The 22,500-nt window shown below is 45.8% G+C and overlaps 1 protein-coding gene across 1 annotated transcript in view; it reads left to right on the top strand.

Annotated features, from left to right (window-relative positions):
* Positions 1-22,500, top strand: part of LOC117443683 (phospholipid-transporting ATPase ABCA1-like) — a 61,586-nt gene that overhangs the window by 16,076 nt on the left and 23,010 nt on the right. The window contains exons 5-10 of the mRNA XM_034079585.1: positions 59-177; positions 15,387-15,508; positions 16,130-16,330; positions 19,228-19,317; positions 20,283-20,523; positions 21,177-21,316. Coding sequence (XP_033935476.1) covers positions 59-177; positions 15,387-15,508; positions 16,130-16,330; positions 19,228-19,317; positions 20,283-20,523; positions 21,177-21,316 — 913 coding nt within the window. The remainder of the gene's footprint in view (positions 1-58; positions 178-15,386; positions 15,509-16,129; positions 16,331-19,227; positions 19,318-20,282; positions 20,524-21,176; positions 21,317-22,500) is intronic.

Raw genomic sequence — 22,500 nt, 5'->3', positions numbered from 1 at the left:
TTCTTTGATATCTGACTTTCTAACGTGGTGTTTGATTGACCTCTGACCTCTGCTCCAGAATCTCCCGCTTGTTCTCCGACGCCAAGAAGATTCTGCTCTACAGCCAGAACGACAGGAACCTGGAGGGCTTCAAAGACCTGGCCCACGCTCTGAAGGAGCTGCAGGAGAGCCGCTCAGGTACCAGAACCTCTCACAGAACCTCTAACAGAACCATAACCTCTCACAGAACCTCTAACAGAACCAGAACCTCTAACAGAACCAGCACCTCTCACAGAACCTCTCACAGAACCTCTAACAGAACCACAACCTCTAACAGAACCAGAACCACTGACACAACCATGACCAGAACCTCTTTCAGAGCCACAACCACTAAACAGAACCAGAACCACTAACACAACCAGAACCACTGACACAACCAGGACCAGAACCTCTATCAGAGCCACAACCACTAAACAGAACCAGAACCACTAACACAACCAGAACCACTGACACAACCAGGACCAGAACCTCTATCAGAGCCACAACCACTAAACAGAACCACTAACACAACCAGAACCAGAACCTGGTCTCTATGAGGTCCTGATTTAGAACCAGGTTCAGGTGTCTCTCAGGTTCTGGTTCTTCAGCTTCACTGCACTCTGAGAATTTGCTCCTTTGTGTTTTTAATCTGCACTCTGCCACAAAGAGGGGGGGGGGGCTCACCTGAAGGCTGGGAAGAAAACGTTTTTGAGACTTTAAAAAGTGACTGTAAGACTTAAAGCTGATCCAGTTCTGCTAATACTGAGACCTGAAGGGACCTGAAGAGACCTGAAGGGACCTGAAGGGACCTGAAGAGACCTGAAGAGACCTGAAGGGACCTGAAGAGACCTGAAGAGATCTGAAGGGACCTGAAGCGACCTGAAGAGACCTGAAGAGACCTGAAGCGACCTGAAGAGACCTGAAGAGACCTGAAGGGACCTGAAGAGATCTGAAGAGACCTGAAGAGACCTGAAGGGACCTGAAGGGACCTGAAGGGATCTGAAGGGACCTGAAGGGATCTGAAGAGACCTGAAGAGACCTGAAGAGACCTGAAGGGACCTGAAGGGACCTGAAGAGACCTGAAGAGACCTGAAGAGACCTGAAGAGATCTGAAGAGACCTGAAGAGACCTGAAGAGACCTGAAGGGACCTGAAGAGACCTGAAGGGATCTGAAGGGACCTGAAGGGATCTGAAGAGACCTGAAGAGACCTGAAGAGACCTGAAGGGACCTGAAGGGACCTGAAGAGACCTGAAGAGACCTGAAGAGACCTGAAGGGACCTGAAGGGACCTGAAGAGACCTGAAGAGACCTGAAGGGACCTGAAGAGATCTGAAGAGATCTGAAGAGATCTGAAGCGACCTGAAGGGACCTGAAGAGACCTGAAGGGACCTGAAGAGACCTGAAGAGATCTGAAGAGACCTGAAGAGACCTGAAGAGACCTGAAGGGACCTGAAGAGACCTGAAGGGACCTGAAGAGACCTGAAGCGACCTGAAGTGACCTGAAGAGATCTGAAGAGACCTGAAGAGACCTGAAGCGACCTGAAGGGACCTGAAGCGACCTGAAGGGACCTGAAGAGACCTGAAAGGATCTGAATAGACCTGAAGGGACCTGAAGGGACCTGAAGAGATCTGAAGAGACCTGAAGGGACCTGAAGAGATCTGAAGAGACCTGAAGGGACCTGAAGAGACCTGAAGAGATCTGAAGAGATCTGAAGAGACCTGAAGGGACCTGAAGAGATCTGAAGGGACCTGAAGGGACCTGAAGAGATCTGAAGAGACCTGAAGAGACCTGAAGGGACCTGAAGAGATCTGAAGAGACCTGAAGGGACCTGAAGAGATCTGAAGAGATCTGAAGAGACCTGAAGAGACCTGAAGGGACCTGAAGGGATCTGGAGAGACCTGAAGAGACCTGAAGAGACCTGAAGGGACCTGGAGAGACCTGAAGAGACCTGAAGAGATCTGAAGAGACCTGAAGGGACCTGAAGGAACCCGAAGAGACCTGAAGGGACCTGAAGAGACCTGGAGAGACCTGAAGAGATCTGAAGGGACCTGAAGGGACCTGAAGAGACCTGAAGGGACCTGGAGAGATCTGAAGGGACCTGAAGAGATCTGAAGGGACCTGAAGAGACCTGAAGGGACCTGAAGAGACCTGAAGAGACCTGAAGGGACCTGAAGAGACCTGAAGAGACCTCTGGGACCAGGGTTCAGTCTGCCAATATGGAAAATAATCTACAAATATGAAATATAAAAGTGCTAATGACAGGTCTGACTCAGGGTCCGTTGCCTCCCGCGGTTAGACTGTTAAACTCCTGAACACGGTGAGGAGCATCCAGAACTTTCCTCTGTTGCATCTTGCTGATTATTTATCTAATTATTACATCACATGTCACGTGTGAGACGCTTTGATCCAGAGCGACTCACACACTCAGCACTGAGGACACTCCCCACTGGAGCACTTTGGGGTGAAGCGTCTCAGGGACACAACGACACGCTGACTGCAGTGGGGTTTGAACCTGTGACCCCCTGATCTGATCACCAACCCACTGCGCCACACGCCTCCCATCTAATGAATAGTTCATTCAAAGCAGCGTGGAAAGGTCTGGATTCAAAAGACCTGCAGGTTTCTGGGACTTTGATCCAGATGCTTGGAGCTGAACTCCTCCAGGTTCAGTTCTGACTCTGGGACGCTCTGGAGCAAAGGCTGCTCCACAAACAAGTCAATACAGAATACAAAGCGTGTGTTAAAGGTGGGGTAGGTAGCAACGGAGAAACCGGCTCGAGTGGCTAGCATCTGAAAGTACGCAGCCGAACAAAATGTGCCCCTTCCTTCAGACTCCCTCCCAGAGCCCCGCCCCCAACTCTCACGAACGCGCACATGACCACTGAGGGCACGAGGTGAGGTTCGCCCAGATGGAAGGCTGACAGGCAGCTAGGCCGTCCAGCTACTTTAGCCGGCTCAGATGATTGGTCGTGCTTTCTACAGCGCCACGGCTTCCACTGATGATGTGTTTGTATGTATTTATTGTCAAAGTATTTAATGTATTCTTTGCTCTCGGGACATTCAGAGTATTCCATGGAATATAACAAGTGTGTATGAAGGGAACTACCTACCCCACCTTTAAGTGGACACATAGAACAAGTACAGAACGGCTCGGGGAGATTTCTTGAAGTAAAGATGTGATATTTAGATAAATGACATCTTGTGTTTAGCTGGGAACTTGTTTTGAACTGTATTTGAGCAGAATCAGGGAATTTGTTACAAAGAAAGCCAGAGATGCTCAGACGCGAGCAGAAGTCAGAGGACCAGAAGACCTGAGCGTTCTGGACGGCCTTCTCGGAGCCGGAGAACAGACTTCAGGGGTCTTCTCCTCGTCTCTCCCGTAGCTGCTGGGGGTCGAGGCTGGAAACCTGAGACATGGAATACAAGTCTGAAAATATGTAATCCAGACCGAGGTCTAATGACCGGGGGGGGGGGTCCTCAGAGATCACCGCTCTGAACTCTGGGAGTTTGTGCAGCTGCGCCCCCCCCCCCCCCCCCCCAGGGTCACTCAGTTCTCTCTCTGGAGGTCTGTCCCTGCAGAGGAACCTCGTGTTTTAATAACCCTCAAACTCTGGCGCTCACCCTGCGTCCGAAAACAGGTCGCTTGTAAAAAGTCTGCCAATAGAACAAGTGAACATTAGCTTCGTTAGATTCCCTGAAATAAGAAGGAATATTTAGATCAATCAGATCTTGACTGACTGTATCTTACCAGACATTTTGTTTTACAAAATACTGTACGCCTGAAGTGCTCAAAAGATTTCAGGTTTCTGATGGAGTCAGTTGGAGATTGATTTGTTGAGATGAACCATCTTTTACTAAAACCACAGCAGCTTAAAGAACTTGTTTCATTTGAGATACAACTCAAAATGAGATGCATCAAGAGTCTGGAAGATGCAGTATATGAAAGCAAGACCCTCTGTCGCACGGCCGTGTCCCCTCTTCAGGGACGGTCTGATATCAGTGGAGAGACGTGTTCTGACTACGAGACACACATACTGGGCCAGTGTTAAATGATCACAATCAGGTTTATTCTAAGAAGACTATAATAACATGAACACATATTGTATAATATAGCAGTATTTACATTTAAATATAATTGGGATATGATAATAATGATTGAAGGCTTGTGTTGTCATGTGTTCAGAGCTACAGTGTAGATGTGTCCACATGACAGTCTGAGGCTCCTCCCACAGAGCAACACGATAACACAGATACTAGTGAGTCAACAAGTCATTGGAATATTGATATATATAAGTTGCAAACAAAGTGGTAAAAGTAGTGATTTTCCTATAATAGACTCAGCTGATTGATTCAGACGTCTCTCAGCTGATTGGTTCAGACCTCTCTCAGCTGATTGGTTCAGACGTCTCTCAGCTGATTGGTTCAGACGTCTCTCAGCTGATTGGTTCAGACGTCTCTCAGCTGATTGGTTCAGACGTCTCTCTGCTGGACGCTCGTCCTCATTTGTTAGATTTCATCACAGCGTCTCTGACCCGTCTCTCACCCCTGTGGTTTGTCCCCAACGGGCCTCCGTACACCTCTCTTCTTCTGCACATATATTCCTGTAGTATATCTCTTCTTCTGCACATATATTCCTGTAGTATACCTATCTTCTTCTGCACATATATTCCTGTAGTATATCTCTCTTCTTCTGCACATATATTCCTGTAGTATACCTCTCTTCTTCTGCACATATATTCCTGTAGTATATCTCTCTTCTTCTGCACATATATTCCTGTAGTACACCTCTCTTCTTCTGCACATATATTCCTGTAGTACACCTCTCTTCTTCTGCACATATATTCCTGTAGTATATCTCTCTTCTTCTGCACATATATTCCTGTAGTACACCTCTCTTCTTCTGCACATATATTCCTGTAGTATATCTCTCTTCTTCTGCACGTATATTCCTGTAGTATACCTCTCTTCTTCTGCACATATATTCCTGTAGTACACCTCTCTTCTTCTGCACATATATTCCTGTAGTACACCTCTCTTCTTCTGCACATATATTCCTGTAGTACACCTCTCTTCTTCTGCACATATATTCCTGTAGTACACCTCTCTTCTTCTGCACGTATATTCCTGTAGTATACCTCTCTTCTTCTGCACATATATTCCTGTAGTACACCTCTCTTCTTCTGCACATATATTCCTGTAGTATATCTCTCTTCTTCTGCACATATATTCCTGTAGTACACCTCTCTTCTTCTGCACATATATTCCTGTAGTGTACCTCTCTTCTTCTGCACATATATTCCTGTAGTATACCTCTCTTCTTCTGCACGTATATTCCTGTAGTACACCTCTCTTCTTCTGCACATATATTCCTGTAGTATACCTCTCTTCTTCTGCACATATATTCCTGTAGTACACCTCTCTTCTTCTGCACATATATTCCTGTAGTATACCTCTCTTCTTCTGCACATATATTCCTGTAGTACACCTCTCTTCTTCTGCACATATATTCCTGTAGTATACCTCTCTTCTTCTGCACGTATATTCCTGTAGTACACCTCTCTTCTGCACATATCAGGTAATGTTAGCAAGTAGTTCAAATCAAATCAAGTATTATTTATATAGCACTTTTATAAAGGATGTTTGGTGGAGCCAAAGTGCTGTACATATAATAAAATTAGCCTACAGTAGAGACGCTTTACAGCAAATACAACAATACAGATTGTTCAGAATATCAGTATGAGAAAAACGACACCCTCTATCCTTAGACCCTCTGTCCTTAGACCCTCTGTCCTTAGCCCCTCTGTCCTTAGACCCTCACATCGTACAAGGAAACACTTCCAGAGAAAACCCACAGTTAAAGGGAACATGGGAGAAACCTCAGGGAGAGCAGCAGAGGAGGATCCTCTCCAGGACGGACAGACTGCAATAGATGCCGTGTGTAAATCCAAGAGATAATACATTTCACAGCTTATAGACCGAATGTTAGGAAATGCATGTGTCTGTGATGAGGAGATGAATCCACGAGGATGTCAGCTACAGTCCTGAGGAAGCCATCAGGGAAGCAGCATGACGAGACCCAAGGCAGGACCGCAGAGACGGGTTCAGCCACGACCCGAAGTCCACCACTTAGTCCAGAACTCAGGATAGAGGATCCAGGACTCAGGATAGAGGATCCAGGACACAGGATAGAGGATCCAGGACTCAGGACTACAGCAAGAGGATCAGCCTCGACTCCGGATCCCGGCGTAGAGATAGATACAAGACGAGAACAAAGATGTGGTTCATGGGAACAAGAGAACACACAGACACAGACAGAGAGGGGGAAGGTCATTGGATAGAAGTTATTCTTGATGACCCTCTAGAAAGATCTCATGAACTTCCCACTCAATCCATCAAGACCCGAGCAGGTCTATTAGAAGTCCAAGGTAAAGGCCGGCGCATCCCGCTCATGGAACCCCTCACCATATGAACTCTGACCCCTCAGGTGTACAAGTGAAGAGACACCAGCTCCTTTTTAGAATAGTCTTTCTTCTCTTCTCAGAGAAACAAGGGAACGAAGAGACCAGCCAGGAAGAGAGGACGAGAGGCACAACGTGACTACGTGATGCACTCTCCTGAATATTGGTGGAGGTGAAGAAACACAAAGCCAGAAACTGAAATGAAAAGGCACCATCGTGCTTCCCCTTAGGATAGGGTGGAAATTAAGAAGACCCAAATTATGAAGCGGGGACATGGGACACTGGTGAAGAGGGACAACGTGTCCAACGTACTAGCACTCTCCAGAGAGACAGGAAGTCAAAGTATACGCCGAGAGGCACAACGTGACTACGTGAATGCACTCTCCCGTATAAATGAGTTCGAGGGAAAGGGGGCGAGGAACTAAACTGATCAGCATGAAGCTTCGGGGTGTAAACATTAGCTCATGATAACTCAGGTAAGATCTAACTGTAGATGTGTCTTCAACCAATGAAGGACAACTATTATTACACTTCACGTTCAAGTCTCACATGTCAGTTCCTCCATTACATGAACACCAGGAACCTCATGAACACCATGAACACCATGAACCTCATGAACACCAGGAACCTCATGAACACCATGAACCTCATGAACACCAGGAACCTCATGAACACCATGAACCTCATGAACACCATGAACCTCATGAACACCAGGAACCTCATGAACACCATGAACACCATGAACCTCATGAACACCAGGAACCTCATGAACACCAGGAACCTCATGAACACCATGAACCTCATGAACACCAGGAACCTCATGAACACCAGGAACCCCATGAACACCATGAACCTCATGAACACCAGGAACCTCATGAACACCAGGAACCCCATGAACACCATGAACCTCATGAACACCAGGAACCTCATGAACACCAGGAACCCCATGAACACCATGAACCTCATGAACACCAGGAACCTCATGAACACCATGAACCTCATGAACACCAGGAACCTCATGAACACCAGGAACCTCATGAACACCATGAACCTCATGAACACCAGGAACCTCATGAACACCAGGAACCCCATGAACACCATGAACCTCATGAACACCAGGAACCTCATGAACACCATGAACCTCATGAACACCAGGAACCTCATGAACACCAGGAACCCCATGAACACCATGAACACCAGGAACCTCATGAACCTCATGAACACCAGGAACCTCATGAACACCAGGAACCTCATGAACACCAGGAACCTCATGAACACCATGAACACCAGGAACCTCATGAACACCATGAACCTCATGAACACCAGGAACCCCATGAACACCATGAACCTCATGAACACCAGGAACCTCATGAACACCAGGAACCTCATGAACACCAGGAACCTCATGAACACCAGGAACCTCATGAACACCATGAACACCAGGAACCTCATGAACACCAGGAACCTCATGAACACCATGAACACCAGGAACCTCATGAACACCAGGAACCTCATGAACACCAGGAACCTCATGAACACCAGGAACCTCATGAACACCATGAACCTCATGAACCTCATGAACACCAGGAACCTCATGAACACCAGGAACCTCATGAACTCCATGAACCTCATGAACACCAGGAACCCCATGAACACCATGAACCTCATGAACACCAGGAACCTCATGAACACCATGAACCTCATGAACACCAGGAACCTCATGAACCTCATGAACACCAGGAACCTCATGAACTCCATGAACCTCATGAACACCAGGAACCTCATGAACACCATGAACCTCATGAACACCAGGAACCCCATGAACACCAGGAACCTCATGAACACCAGGAACCTCATGAACACCAGGAACCTCATGAACTCCATGAACCTCATGAACACCAGGAACCTCATGAACACCATGAACCTCATGAACACCAGGAACCTCATGAACACCAGGAACCTCATGAACACCATGAACCTCATGAACCTCATGAACTCCATGAACCTCATGAACTCCAGGAACCTCATGAACCTCATGAACACCAGGAACCTCATGAACACCAGGAACCTCATGAACACCAGGAACCTCATGAACACCAGGAACCTCATGAACACCAGGAACCTCATGAACACCAGGAACCTCATGAACCTCATGAACACCAGGAACCTCATGAACACCATGAACCTCATGAACACCAGGAACCTCATGAACTCCATGAACCTCATGAACTCTATGAACCTCATGAACACCATGAACACCAGGAACCTCATGAACACCATGAACCTCATGAACCTCATGAACACCAGGAACCTCATGAACACCATGAACACCAGGAACCTCATGAACACCATGAACCTCATGAACTCCATGAACCTCATGAACACCATGAACCTCATGAACCTCATGAACACCAGGAACCTCATGAACACCAGGAACCTCATGAACACCATGAACCTCATGAACCTCATGAACACCAGGAACCTCATGAACACCATGAACCTCATGAACACCATGAACCTCATGAACACCATGAACCTCATGAACACCAGGAACCTCATGAACACCATGAACCTCAGGAACACCAGGAACCTCATGAACACCAGGAACCTCATGAACTCCAGGAACCTCATGAACACCATGAACCTCATGAACACCAGGAACCTCATGAACACCAGGAACCTCATGAACACCATGAACCCCATGAACTCCAGGAACCTCATGAACACCATGAACCTCATGAACACCAGGAACCTCATGAACACCATGAACCCCATGAACACCATGAACCTCAGGAACACCAGGAACCTCATGAACACCATGAACACCAGGAACCTCATGAACCTCATGAACACCAGGAACACCAGGAACCTCATGAACCTCATGAACACCATGAACCTCAGGAACACCAGGAACCTCATGAACACCAGGAACCTCATGAACACCAGGAACCTCATGGACCCCATGAACACCAGGAACCTCATGAACACCAGGAACCTCATGAACACCATGAACCCCATGAACTCCAGGAACCTCATGAACACCAGGAACCTCATGAACACCATGAACCTCAGGAACACCAGGAACCTCATGAACACCATGAACCTCAGGAACACCAGGAACCTCATGAACACCAGGAACCTCATGAACACCAGGAACCTCATGGACCCCATGAACACCAGGAACCTCATGAACACCAGGAACCTCATGAACACCATGAACCCCATGAACTCCAGGAACCTCATGAACACCAGGAACCTCATGAACACCATGAACCTCAGGAACACCAGGAACCTCATGAACACCATGAACCTCATGAACACCAGGAACCTCATGAATACCAGGAACCTCATGAACACCAGGAACCTCAGGAACACCAGGAACCTCATGAACACCAGGAACACCAGGAACCTCATGAACACCAGGAACCTCATGAACTCCAGGAACCTCATGAACACCATGAACACCATGAACTCCAGGAACCTCATGAACACCAGGAACCTCATGAACCTCAGGAACACCAGGAACCTCATGAACACCATGAACCTCAGGAACACCATGAACCTCAGGAACACCAGGAACCTCATGAACACCAGGAACCCCATGTACACCAGGAACCTCATGAACACCATGAACCCCATGAACACCAGGAACCTCATGAACACCAGGAACCTCATGAACACCATGAACCCCATGAACTCCAGGAACCTCATGAACACCAGGAACCTCATGAACACCATGAACCCCATGAACTCCAGGAACCTCATGAACACCATGAACCCCATGAACTCCAGGAACCTCATGAACTCCAGGAACACTATGAACCTCACGAACACCAGGAACCTCATGAACCTCATGAACACCAGGAACCTCATGAACTCCAGGAACCTCATGAACTCCAGGAACACTATGAACCTCATGAACACCAGGAACCTCATGAACTCCATGAACCTCATGAACTCCATGAACCTCATGAACACCATGAACACCATGAACCTCATGAACTCCATGAACCTCATGAACTCCAGGAACACTATGAACCTCATGAACACCAGGAACCTCATGAACACCATGAACCTCATGAACACCATGAACCTCATGAACACCAGGAACCTCATGAACTCCAGGAACCTCATGAACACCATGAACACCAGGAACCCCATGAACACCAGGAACCTCATGAACACCAGGAACATCATGAACACCAGGAACACTATGAACCTCATGAACACCAGGAACCTCATGAACACCAGGAACCTCATGAACACCAGGAACACCATGAACACCAGGAACCCCAGGAACACCAGGAACCTCATGAACACCATGAACCTCATGAACACCAGGAACACCAGGAACCTCATGAACACCAGGAACCTCATGAACTCCAGGAACCTCATGAACACCATGAACACCATGAACTCCAGGAACCTCATGAACACCAGGAACCTCATGAACACCATGAACCTCAGGAACACCAGGAACCTCATGAACACCAGGAACCCCATGTACACCAGGAACCTCATGAACACCATGAACCCCATGAACACCAGGAACCTCATGAACACCAGGAACCTCATGAACACCATGAACCCCATGAACTCCAGGAACCTCATGAACACCAGGAACCTCATGAACACCATGAACCCCATGAACTCCAGGAACCTCATGAACACCAGGAACCTCATGAACTCCAGGAACACTATGAACCTCACGAACACCAGGAACCTCATGAACACCAGGAACCTCATGAACTCCAGGAACCTCATGAACTCCAGGAACACTATGAACCTCATGAACACCATGAACACCAGGAACCTCATGAACTCCATGAACCTCATGAACACCATGAACCCCATGAACACCAGGAACCTCATGAACTCCAGGAACACTATGAACCTCATGAACACCAGGAACCTCATGAACCTCATGAACACCAGGAACCTCATGAACACCATGAACCTCATGAACTCCATGAACCTCATGAACACCAGGAACCTCATGAACCTCATGAACACCATGCACCTCATGAACACCATGAACCTCATGAACACCAGGAACCTCATGAACTCCAGGAACCTCATGAACACCATGAACCCCATGAACACCAGGAACCTCATGAACTCCAGGAACCTCATGAACACCATGAACCTCATGAACACCATGAACCTCATGAACCTCATGAACTCCAGGAACCTCATGAACCTCATGAACACCAGGAACCTCATGAACACCAGGAACCTCATGAACTCCAGGAACCTCATGAACACCATGAACCTCATGAACACCATGAACCCCATGAACTCCAGGAACCTCATGAACACCAGGAACACCATGAACCTCATGAACACCAGGAACCTCATGAACACCAGGAACACTATGAACCTCATGAACACCAGGAACCCCATGAACCTCATGAACACCAGGAACCTCATGAACACCAGGAACCTCATGAACACCAGGAACCTCATGAACACCAGGAACACTATGAACCTCATGAACACCAGGAACACCATGAACCTCATGAACACCAGGAACCTCATGAACACCATGAACACCAGGAACCTCATGAACACCATGAACACCAGGAACCTCATGAACACCATGAACACCAGGAACCTCATGAACACTATGAACCTCATGAACACTAGGAACCTCATGAACACCAGGAACCTCATGAACACCAGGAACCTCATGAACACCAGGAACCTCATGAACACTATGAACCTCATGAACACCAGGAACCTCATGAACACCAGGAACACTATGAACCTCATGAACACCAGGAACACCATGAACCTCATGAACACCAGGAACCTCATGAACACCAGGAACCTCATGAACACCAGGAACACTATGAACCTCATGAACACCATGAACACCAGGAACCTCATGAACACTATGAACCTCATGAACACCAGGAACCTCATGAACACCAGGAACCTCATGAACACCATGAACACCAGGAACCTCATGAACACTATGAACCTCATGAACACCAGGAACCTCATGAACACCAGGAACCTCATGAACACCAGGAACCTCATGAACACCAGGAACACCATGAACCTCATGAACACCAGGAACACCATGAACCTCATGAACACCAGGAACACTATGAACCTCATGAACACCAGGAACCTCATGAACACCAGGAACCTCATGAACACCATGAACACCAGGAACCTCATGAACACCAGGAACCTCATGAACACCAGGAACCTCATGAACACCATGCACCTCATGAACACCATGAACCTCGTGAACACCAGGAACCTCGTGAACACCAGGAACCTCGTGAACACCAGGAACCTCATGAACACCAGGAACCTCATGAACCTCATGAACACCAGGAACCTCATGAACACCAGGAACCTCATGAACACCATGAACCTCATGAACCTCATGAACACCAGGAACCTCATGAACACCAGGAACCTCATGAACCTCATGAACACCAGGAACACCATGAACCTCATGAACACCAGGAACACTATGAACCTCATGAACACCAGGAACACTATGAACCTCATGAACACCAGGAACCTCATGAACACCAGGAACCTCATGAACACCAGGAACACCAGGAACCTCATGAACACCAGGAACCTCATGAACACCAGGAACCTCATGAACACCATGCACCTCATGAACACCATGCACCTCATGAACACCAGGAACACCAGGAACCTCATGAACACCAGGAACCTCGTGAACACCAGGAACCTCGTGAACACCAGGAACCTCGTGAACACCAGGAACCTCGTGAACACCAGGAACCTCGTGAACACCAGGAACCTCGTGAACACCAGGAACCTCGTGAACACCAGGAACCTCGTGAACCTCATGAACACCAGGAACCTCATGAACACCAGGAACCTCATGAACACCAGGAACCTCATGAACCTCATGAACACCAGGAACACTATGAACACCAGGAACACTATGAACCTCATGAACACCAGGAACCTCATGAACACCAGGAACCTCATGAACACCATGAACACCAGGAACCTCATGAACACCAGGAACCTCATGAACACCAGGAACCTCATGAACACCATGCACCTCATGAACACCATGCACCTCATGAACACCATGAACCTCATGAACACCATGAACCTCATGAACACCAGGAACCTCATGAACACCAGGAACACTATCACTCTCCCTTGAAAAAGAGATCTATGATCTCAATGGGACCAATCTGGTTAAATAAAGGTTTGAAATGAAATGAAATGACTATGAACCTCATGAACACCAGGAACCTCATGAACACCAGGAACCTCATGAACCTCATAAACCGTACAAAGTACAGGTATTTGGGTTCAACATGTGAGAAGTAGAAAGTACAGGTATTTGGGTTCAACATGTAAGAAGTAGAAAGTACAGGTATTTGGGTTCAACATGTAAGAAGTAGAAAGTACAGGTATTTGAGTTCAACATGTGAGAAGTAGAAAGTACAGGTATTTGTGTTCAACATGTAAGAAGTAGAAAGTACAGGTATTTGAGTTCAACATGTAAGAAGTAGAAAGTACAGGTATTTGAGTTCAACATGTAAGAAGTAGAAAGTACAGGTATTTGTGTTCAACATGTGAGAAGTAGAAAGTACAGGTATTTGAGTTCAACATGTGAGAAGTAGAAAGTACAGGTATTTGTGTTCAACATGTAAGAAGTAGAAAGTACAGGTATTTGTGTTCAACATGTAAGAAGTAGAAAGTACAGGTATTTGAGTTCAACATGTAAGAAGTAGAAAGTACAGGTATTTGAGTTCAACATGTAAGAAGTAGAAAGTACAGGTATTTGTGTTCAACATGTGAGAAGTAGAAAGTACAGGTATTTGAGTTCAACATGTGAGAAGTAGAAAGTACAGGTATTTGTGTTCAACATGTAAGAAGTAGAAAGTACAGGTATTTGAGTTCAACATGTAAGAAGTAGAAAGTACAGGTATTTGGGTTCAACATGTGAGAAGTAGAAAGTACAGGTATTTGAGTTCAACATGTAAGAAGTAGAAAGTACAGGTATTTGTGTTCAACATGTAAGAAGTAGAAAGTACAGGTATTTGAGTTCAACATGTAAGAAGTAGAAAGTACAGGTATTTGAGTTCAACATGTAAGAAGTAGAAAGTACAGGTATTTGTGTTCAACATGTAAGAAGTAGAAAGTACAGGTATTTGGGTTCAACATGTAAGAAGTAGAAAGTACAGGTATTTGAGTTCAACATGTACGAAGTAGAAAGTACAGGTATTTGGGTTCAACATGTAAGAAGTAGAAAGTACAGGTATTTGTGTTCAACATGTAAGAAGTAGAAAGTACAGGTATTTGGGTTCAACATGTGAGAAGTAGAAAGTACAAGTATTTGTGTTCAACATGTGAGAAGTAGAAAGTACAGGTATTTGGGTTCAACATGTAAGAAGTAGAAAGTACAGGTATTTGAGTTCAACATGTAAGAAGTAGAAAGTACAGGTATTTGAGTTCAACATGTAAGAAGTAGAAAGTACAGGTATTTGAGTTCAACATGTGAGAAGTAGAAAGTACAGGTATTTGGGTTCAACATGTAAGAAGTAGAAAGTACAGGTATTTGGGTTCAACATGTGAGAAGTCAAAGTAAAAAGTGGTCAGAAAAATAAGTAGTGGAGTAAAGTACTGCTACCAGAAACATGGACTTAAGCACAGTAACAAAGTATTTGTACTGCACTGCTTCCCTCCTCTAAAGCACATGTATGAACGTCACACGTGTCGTCGGGTCGAGAGATAAAGTCACGAGAAACAGTTTGATATTTCAGATCTGCGTTTATTACACGTTTTTATCCCCGATGTTTGTTGGCATCCTGCAGACATGTGACTGCATGCCGATGACATCACAGCCATTAGCATACTGACACGCCCCCATCCCACGTCTCCTGTGTCCTCAGGGTTCAAGCTGAAGCACTTCCTGCGAGACAACGAGATGATGAGCGACTTCCTGCTGAGGAACGCCTCGATATCCGAGGAGAACGTGCTTCTGATCCGAGATGCCGACGTCAACCTGGAGAAGGCGAGGATATTTAAAGAAATGAAGAATAGAATGAATTAAAGTCCTAAAATATGGAATTGATTATGAATGAAGAATTTAAATAGATAATATGGAATCTACCTGTTTAGAATTAGAAACACAAATGAAATGTGAATTGAAACCTAACATGCTGTAGATTTAAGTCTAAATTAAAATATGAATTGAAATTCTGAAATATTTAGTAATTGATCACAAAGTCTGAGATCATGGAGGAAAAGGAGCCAGAGAAATGAGATGAAACGAGATCAAGCTTCTTAAGTATCTTTCCTTCTGCTTCCTAGTTAGCATGAAGCCGCCTGGCTCTTTTCAAACACTCAGAGGTTTCTCATCAGATGCTTAGCAGCTGCAGCTTCTTCTGAGCTCCTCCAACAATAAGACACATAACATGCAACACTACAGGGAGAAAGTAGTGCAAGCAGTCAATATACATGTCATAGAATATGATATGTACAAGAACAGAATATGAAACTAAATAATGTACATTAAGACAAGATTAAATCCGGTGTAATACTTTTAATTTCCCCTCTGGGACGAATAAAGGGGTTCTGGTGATTTCTGGTTCTGATCTGGTTCTGGTTCTGCCCCCCCCCCCCCTCCTCTCAGGTGCTTCTGAAGGGGTACGGCGTGCACCTGCAGGACCTGTGTCCCGGGCGGGGGGGGCGCCGGCTGCAGGACTTCGTGACGCTGGCTGACCCTCGGCTGGCGGCTGGTTTACAGGAAGTGATCTGCAGCGCACCCATTGGCTGGCTGGACGCCGCCGAGAAACTCTTCCTGGACAACCTGGACTTCCTGAAGCCCGTCCAGGTGAACTCACCTGTAGAGTCAACACTAGAGCAAACATGAAGTCAAGATATCACGCCAAAGAAAAAATGAAAATACGTAAAGAGAGTTTTTTGTTTATCTGAATGACAGTGAGACGTTTCTTTATTTCTTTATACTCCGGTGGAAAACTATTTAGGGTCCCAGAATTTAGACTCTTTTCAACATTTAGACTTTTCCTCAGAGTTTAGTTTAGTTTAGTTTAGACGGCACAGAATCAGGGGACATTACTGGAGATTAAAAGTCTTCCTTTTACATTTAAAAAAAAAAAGATTGTTGTATTAGCTTGATTACTGAAATATATATATATATATATATATATATATATATATAGAAGAGTAGGAATCACAAGTTTATCAAACTGTCCCCAAATACAGATCCACACCAGTAGAAAGTTTCCATCGAATACACACTTTAACTTTCCTTACTTTCAGAGCGGTGTTTGTGTCTTTTGTTTCAGAGATCTACGATCTGCTGACGCTCTGAAACGTTTCCACGGGAACCGGGAGAGAAATCCTAAAAATCCTCAGTTTAGTTTCAGGGATTCAGCTGTGATAGAGTTTAAAGAGTCTCTACTTTAAAGAGTGCTCTCCTGCTGATGTTCAGGTGTATATCAGCATGTAGTGTCTCTACTTTAAAGAGTCCTCTCCTGCTGATGTTCAGGTGTATATCAGTAGGTAGTGTCTCTACTTTAAAGAGTCCTCTCCTGCTGATGTTCAGGTGTATATCAGCATGTAGTGTCTCTACTTTAAAGAGTCCTCTCCTGCTGATGTTCAGGTGTATATCAGTATGTATTGTCTCTACTTTAAAGAGTCCTCCCCTGCTGATGTTCAGGTGTATATCAGTATGTAGAGTCTCTACTTTAAAGAGTCCTCTCCTGCTGATGTTCAGGTGTATATCAGTGTGTAGTGTCTCTACTTTAAAGAGTGCTCTCCTGCTGATGTTCAGGTGTATATCAGTATGTAGTGTCTCTACTTTAAAGAGTCCTCTCCTGCTGATGTTCAGGTGTATATCAGTATGTAGTGTCTCTACTTTAAAGAGTCCTCTCCTGCTGATGTTCAGGTGTATATCAGTATGTAGTGTCTCTACTTTAAAGAGTCCTCTCCTGCTGATGTTCAGGTGTATATCAGTATGTAGTGTCTCTACTTTAAAGAGTCCTCTCCTGCTGATGTTCAGGTGTATATCAGTATGTAGTGTCTCTACTTTAAAGAGTCCTCTCCTGATGATGTTCAGGTGTATATCAGCATGTAGTGTCTCTACTTTAAAGAGTCCTCTCCTCTGATGTTCAGGTGTATATCAGTATGTAGTGTATCTACTTTAAAGAGTGCTCTCCTGCTGATGTTCAGGTGTATATCAGTATGTAGTGTCTCTACTTTAAAGAGTCCTCTCCTGCTGATGTTCAGGTGTATATCAGTAGGTAGTGTCTCTACTTTAAAGAGTCCTCTCCTGCTGATGTTCAGGTGTATATCAGTAGGTAGTGTCTCTACTTTAAAGAGTCCTCTCCTGCTGATGTTCAGGTGTATATCAGTATGTAGTGTCTCTACTTTAAAGAGTCCTCTCCTGCTGATGTTCAGGTGTATATCAGTATGTAGTGTCTCTACTTTAAAGAGTCCTCTCCTGCTGATGTTCAGGTGTATATCAGTATGTAGAGTCTCTACTTTAAAGAGTCCTCTCCTGCTGATGTTCAGGTGTATATCAGTATGTAGTGTCTCTACTTTAAAGAGTCCTCTCCTGCTGATGTTCAGGTGTATATCAGTATGTAGTGTCTCTATTTTAAAGAGTCCTCTCCTGCTGATGTTCAGGTGTATATCAGTGTGTAGTGTCTCTACTTTAAAGAGTCCTCTCCTGCTGATGTTCAGGTGTATATCAGTATGTAGTGTCTCTACTTTAAAGAGTCCTCTCCTGCTGATGTTCAGGTGTATATCAGTATGTAGTGTCTCTACTTTAAAGAGTCCTCTCCTGCTGATGTTCAGGTGTATATCAGTATGTAGAGTCTCTACTTTAAAGAGTCCTCTCCTGATGATGTTCAGGTGTATATCAGTATGTAGTGTCTCTACTTTAAAGAGTCCTCTCCTGCTGATGTTTAGGTGTATATCAGTATGTAGTGTCTCTACTTTAAAGAGTCCTCTCCTGCTGATGTTCAGGTGTATATCAGTATGTAGTGTCTCTACTTTAAAGAGTCCTCTCCTGCTGATGTTTAGGTGTATATCAGTATGTAGTGTCTCTACTTTAAAGAGTCCTCTCCTGCTGATGTGCAGGTGTATATCAGTATGTAGAGTCTCTACTTTAAAGAGTCCTCTCCTGCTGATGTTCAGGTGTTTATCAGTATGTAGTGTCTCTACTTTAAAGAGTGCTCTCCTGCTGATGTTCAGGTGTATATCAGTATGTAGTGTCTCTACTTTAAAGAGTCCTCTCCTGCTGATGTTCAGGTGTATATCAGTATGTAGTGTCTCTACTTTAAAGAGTCCTCTCCTGCTGATGTTCAGGTGTATATCAGTATGTAGTGTCTCTACTTTAAAGAGTCCTCTCCTGCTGATGTTCAGGTGTATATCAGTATGTAGAGTCTCTACTTTAAAGAGTCCTCTCCTGCTGATGTTCAGGTGTATATCAGTATGTAGTATCTCTACTTTAAAGAGTCCTCTCCTGCTGATGTTCAGGTGTATATCAGTATGTAGAGTCTCTACTTTAAAGAGTCCTCTCCTGCTGATGTTCAGGTGTATATCAGTATGTAGTGTCTCTACTTTAAAGAGTCCTCTCCTGCTGATGTTCAGGTGTATATCAGTATGTAGTGTCTCTATTTTAAAGAGTCCTCTCCTGCTGATGTTCGGGTGTATATCAGTATGTAGTGTCTCTATTTTAAAGAGTCCTCTCCTGTTTCTCAGATGAGCGTTCGCACCGACCCAGAGGCCATCCAGCTCGTTGCCAGGGCAACAAACAAACTGCTGGACAGCATGGGGGGTTTGGCTGTGGAGGTGAGACACCTGTCTGTCTTTCACAAAATATTAGAATTCTTACTTTTTTTCCCTCAAGTCTGAATTTTTGGAAGAAAGTCTGACTTTTCCTAAAAATATTAAAATTCAGACTTTTTTCTAAAAATTCAGACTTTTTTCTAAAAAGACGAACTTTTTTCTGCGGATTGATACGACCGCACAAAGTCCTTTCTCAGAGCGTAGTCACGTTACCCAGAATTAGCAACCTCCAAATCGACCAATCAGGATCGAGTATTCAGTTAAGCCGTGTAATAAATATTTGTATTTATCTAAAATCTGACGAACTCTCCTTCGTGTTTCCTTGACCTCAGCACGTTTTATCTCGAAGTCGAGGAGCAGAGGATGTCTGATAACCAGAGCAAAGTTCTCCCACACACACACACACACACACACACACACACACACACACACACACACACACACACACTGTTCCTGACTCAGCATCGACTTAAAAACAATGTGTGTGTGTGTGTGTGTGTGTGTGTGTGTGCGCGCATGTATGTGATGACACTGAGCTGTGTGTGTGTGTGTGTGTGTGTGTGTGTGTGTGTGTGTGTGTGTGTGTGTGTGTGTGTGTGTGTGTGTGTGTGTGTGTGTGTGTGTGTGTGTGTGTGTGTGTGTGTGTGTGTGTGTGTGTGTGTGTGTGTGTGTGTGTGTGTGTGTGTGTGTGTGTGTGTGTGTGTGTGTGTGTGTGTGTGTGTGTGTGTGTGTGTGTGTGTGTGGTGTGTGTGTGTGTGTGTGTGTGTGTTTTAAAGAGCTGCTTATCTAAATTGTTTTTCTTTCTTCAGTTTATGAGCTTTATTTTGAAATGCTTAATAAAAGGAAGTGTGTGGTTTGAGCTTTTCAAATCCAAAGAGCTTTTCTAGCTGGCTAGGGTTGGGAGTCGTGATGTGTTTTATAATAGGGTTAGGGTTATTAATAATAATGAATATATATATTCTCTCTAGTTGGCAGGCATGAAGTCGTGGCTGGACCTGCGCACCGAGCTGCTCTTCCTCCAGGTGAACGCTTCCTCCTCGCCCTCCGCTCTGTACCAGGCCGTCAGCAGGATCGTGTGTGGTCACCCTGAGGGGGGGGGGCTGCAGATCAAGAGCCTCAACTGGTACGAAGACAGCAACTACAAGGCTCTGTTCGGGAGCCACAACTCCAGCGAGGACCAGGAGGGGGCGCACTACGACAACTCCTCAAGTACTGCACTGCTTTACTCTATATACTCTATACTCTCTATATCAGCGGTTTTCAAAGTGTGAGGCGCGCCCCCCCAGGGGGTGCCAGAGAGCTTCAGGGGGGTGCCAGAGAGCTTCAGGGGAGGGGCGCGCCCCCCCAGGGGGTGCCAGAGAGCTTCAGGGGAGGGGCGCGCCCCCCCAGGGGGGTGCCAGAGAGCTTCAGGGGAGGGGCGCGCCCCCAGGGGGGTGCCAGAGAGACGCTGACTCGTTGTTCCCACTAAAGTACGGGTGAGTGTAATAAGGAGCACACGTTGACGTGCAGTGTGTTGCCGGGAGCATATAAGGATTCTTATATTTTTAAAATTTATGTTTAAGATAAAAAAGTTATTGTTTAATGTTTTAAAGAGGTGACGCTACTCAGCCAATCAAATGCCTGCAGTCAGTGAGTCAGCACGATAGATTGAAACACAGAGACGAGAGGAACAGTCGGAGTCACTCCAAATGGCGTGCTGAGAAAGAGAAAGGTAGACAGCGAAAACAGAGCGTTTCATGACATGTTCTCTTGCTGGACCTCTTTGAAGTGCACTTGAAAACCCCTGCATTATAGCAACAACACTACGGAACGCTCCTTCCTCATTCTGAATTAAAACACAGTTGTAATGATGTGTGTTCCAGCGCCGTACTGCAACAGCCTGGTCCAGAGTCTGGACTCCAACCCGATGTCCCGGATGATCTGGACGGCTCTGAAGCCGCTGCTGATGGGGAAGATCCTGTACACGCCCGACACGCCGGCCACGCAGAGGGTCATCCACGAGGTGCTCCTGAGTCACTAAGTTAACCCTAATCCACGAGATGCTCCTGAGTCACTAAATTACCCCTAACCCTAATCCACAAGGTGCTCCTGAGTCACTAAATTACCCCTAACCCTAATCCACGAGGTGCTCCTGAGTCACTAAATTACCCCTAACCCTAATCCACAAGGTGCTCCTGAGTCACTAAATTAACCCTAATCCACGAGGTGCTCCTGAGTCACTAAATTAACCCTAATCCACAAGGTGCTCCTGAGTCACTAAATTACCCCTAACCCTAATCCACAAGGTGCTCCTGAGTCACTAAATTAACCCTAATCCACGAGGTGCTCCTGAGTCACTAAGTGAACCCTAATCCACGAGGTGCTCCTGAGTCACTAAGTGAACCCTAATCCACGAGGTGCTCCTGAGTCACTAAGTGAACCCTAATCCATGAGGTGCTCCTGAGTCACTAAATTACCCCTAACCCTAATCCACGAGGTGCTCCTGAGTCACTAAATTAACCCTAATCCACGAGGTGCTCCTGAGTCACTAAATTAACCCTAATCCACGAGGTGCTCCTGAGTCACTAGATTAACCCTAATCCACGAGGTGCTCCTGAGTCACTAAGTGAACCCTAATCCACGAGGTGCTCCTGAGTCACTAAGTGAACCCTAATCCACGAGGTGCTCCTGAGTCACTAAGTGAACCCTAATCCACGAGGTGCTCCTGAGTCACTAAGTGAACCCTAATCCACGAGGTGCTTCTGAGTCACTAAGTGAACCCTAATCCACGAGGTGCTCCTGAGTCACTAAATTACCCCTAACCCTAATCCACGAGGTGCTCCTGAGTCACTAAATTAACCCTAATCCACGAGGTGCTCCTGAGTCACTAAGTGAACCCTAATCCACGAGGTGCTCCTGAGTCACTAAGTGAACCCTAATCCACGAGGTGCTCCTGAGTCACTAAATTAACCCTAATCCACGAGGTGCTCCTGAGTCACTAAGTGAACCTTAATCCACGAGGTGCTCCTGAGTCACTAAATTAACCCTAATCCACGAGGTGCTCCTGAGTCACTAAATTAACCCTAATCCACGAGGTGCTCCTGAGTCACTAAGTGAACCCTAATCCACGAGGTGCTCCTGAGTCACTAAGTGAACCCTAATCCACGAGGTGCTCCTGAGTCACTAAATTAACCCTAACCCTAATCC

Source organism: Pseudochaenichthys georgianus, unplaced genomic scaffold (genome assembly GCF_902827115.2).
Source record: "Pseudochaenichthys georgianus unplaced genomic scaffold, fPseGeo1.2 scaffold_656_arrow_ctg1, whole genome shotgun sequence".
NCBI lineage: Eukaryota > Metazoa > Chordata > Actinopteri > Perciformes > Channichthyidae > Pseudochaenichthys > Pseudochaenichthys georgianus.
This window is presented reverse-complemented; position numbering and strand designations above follow the sequence as displayed.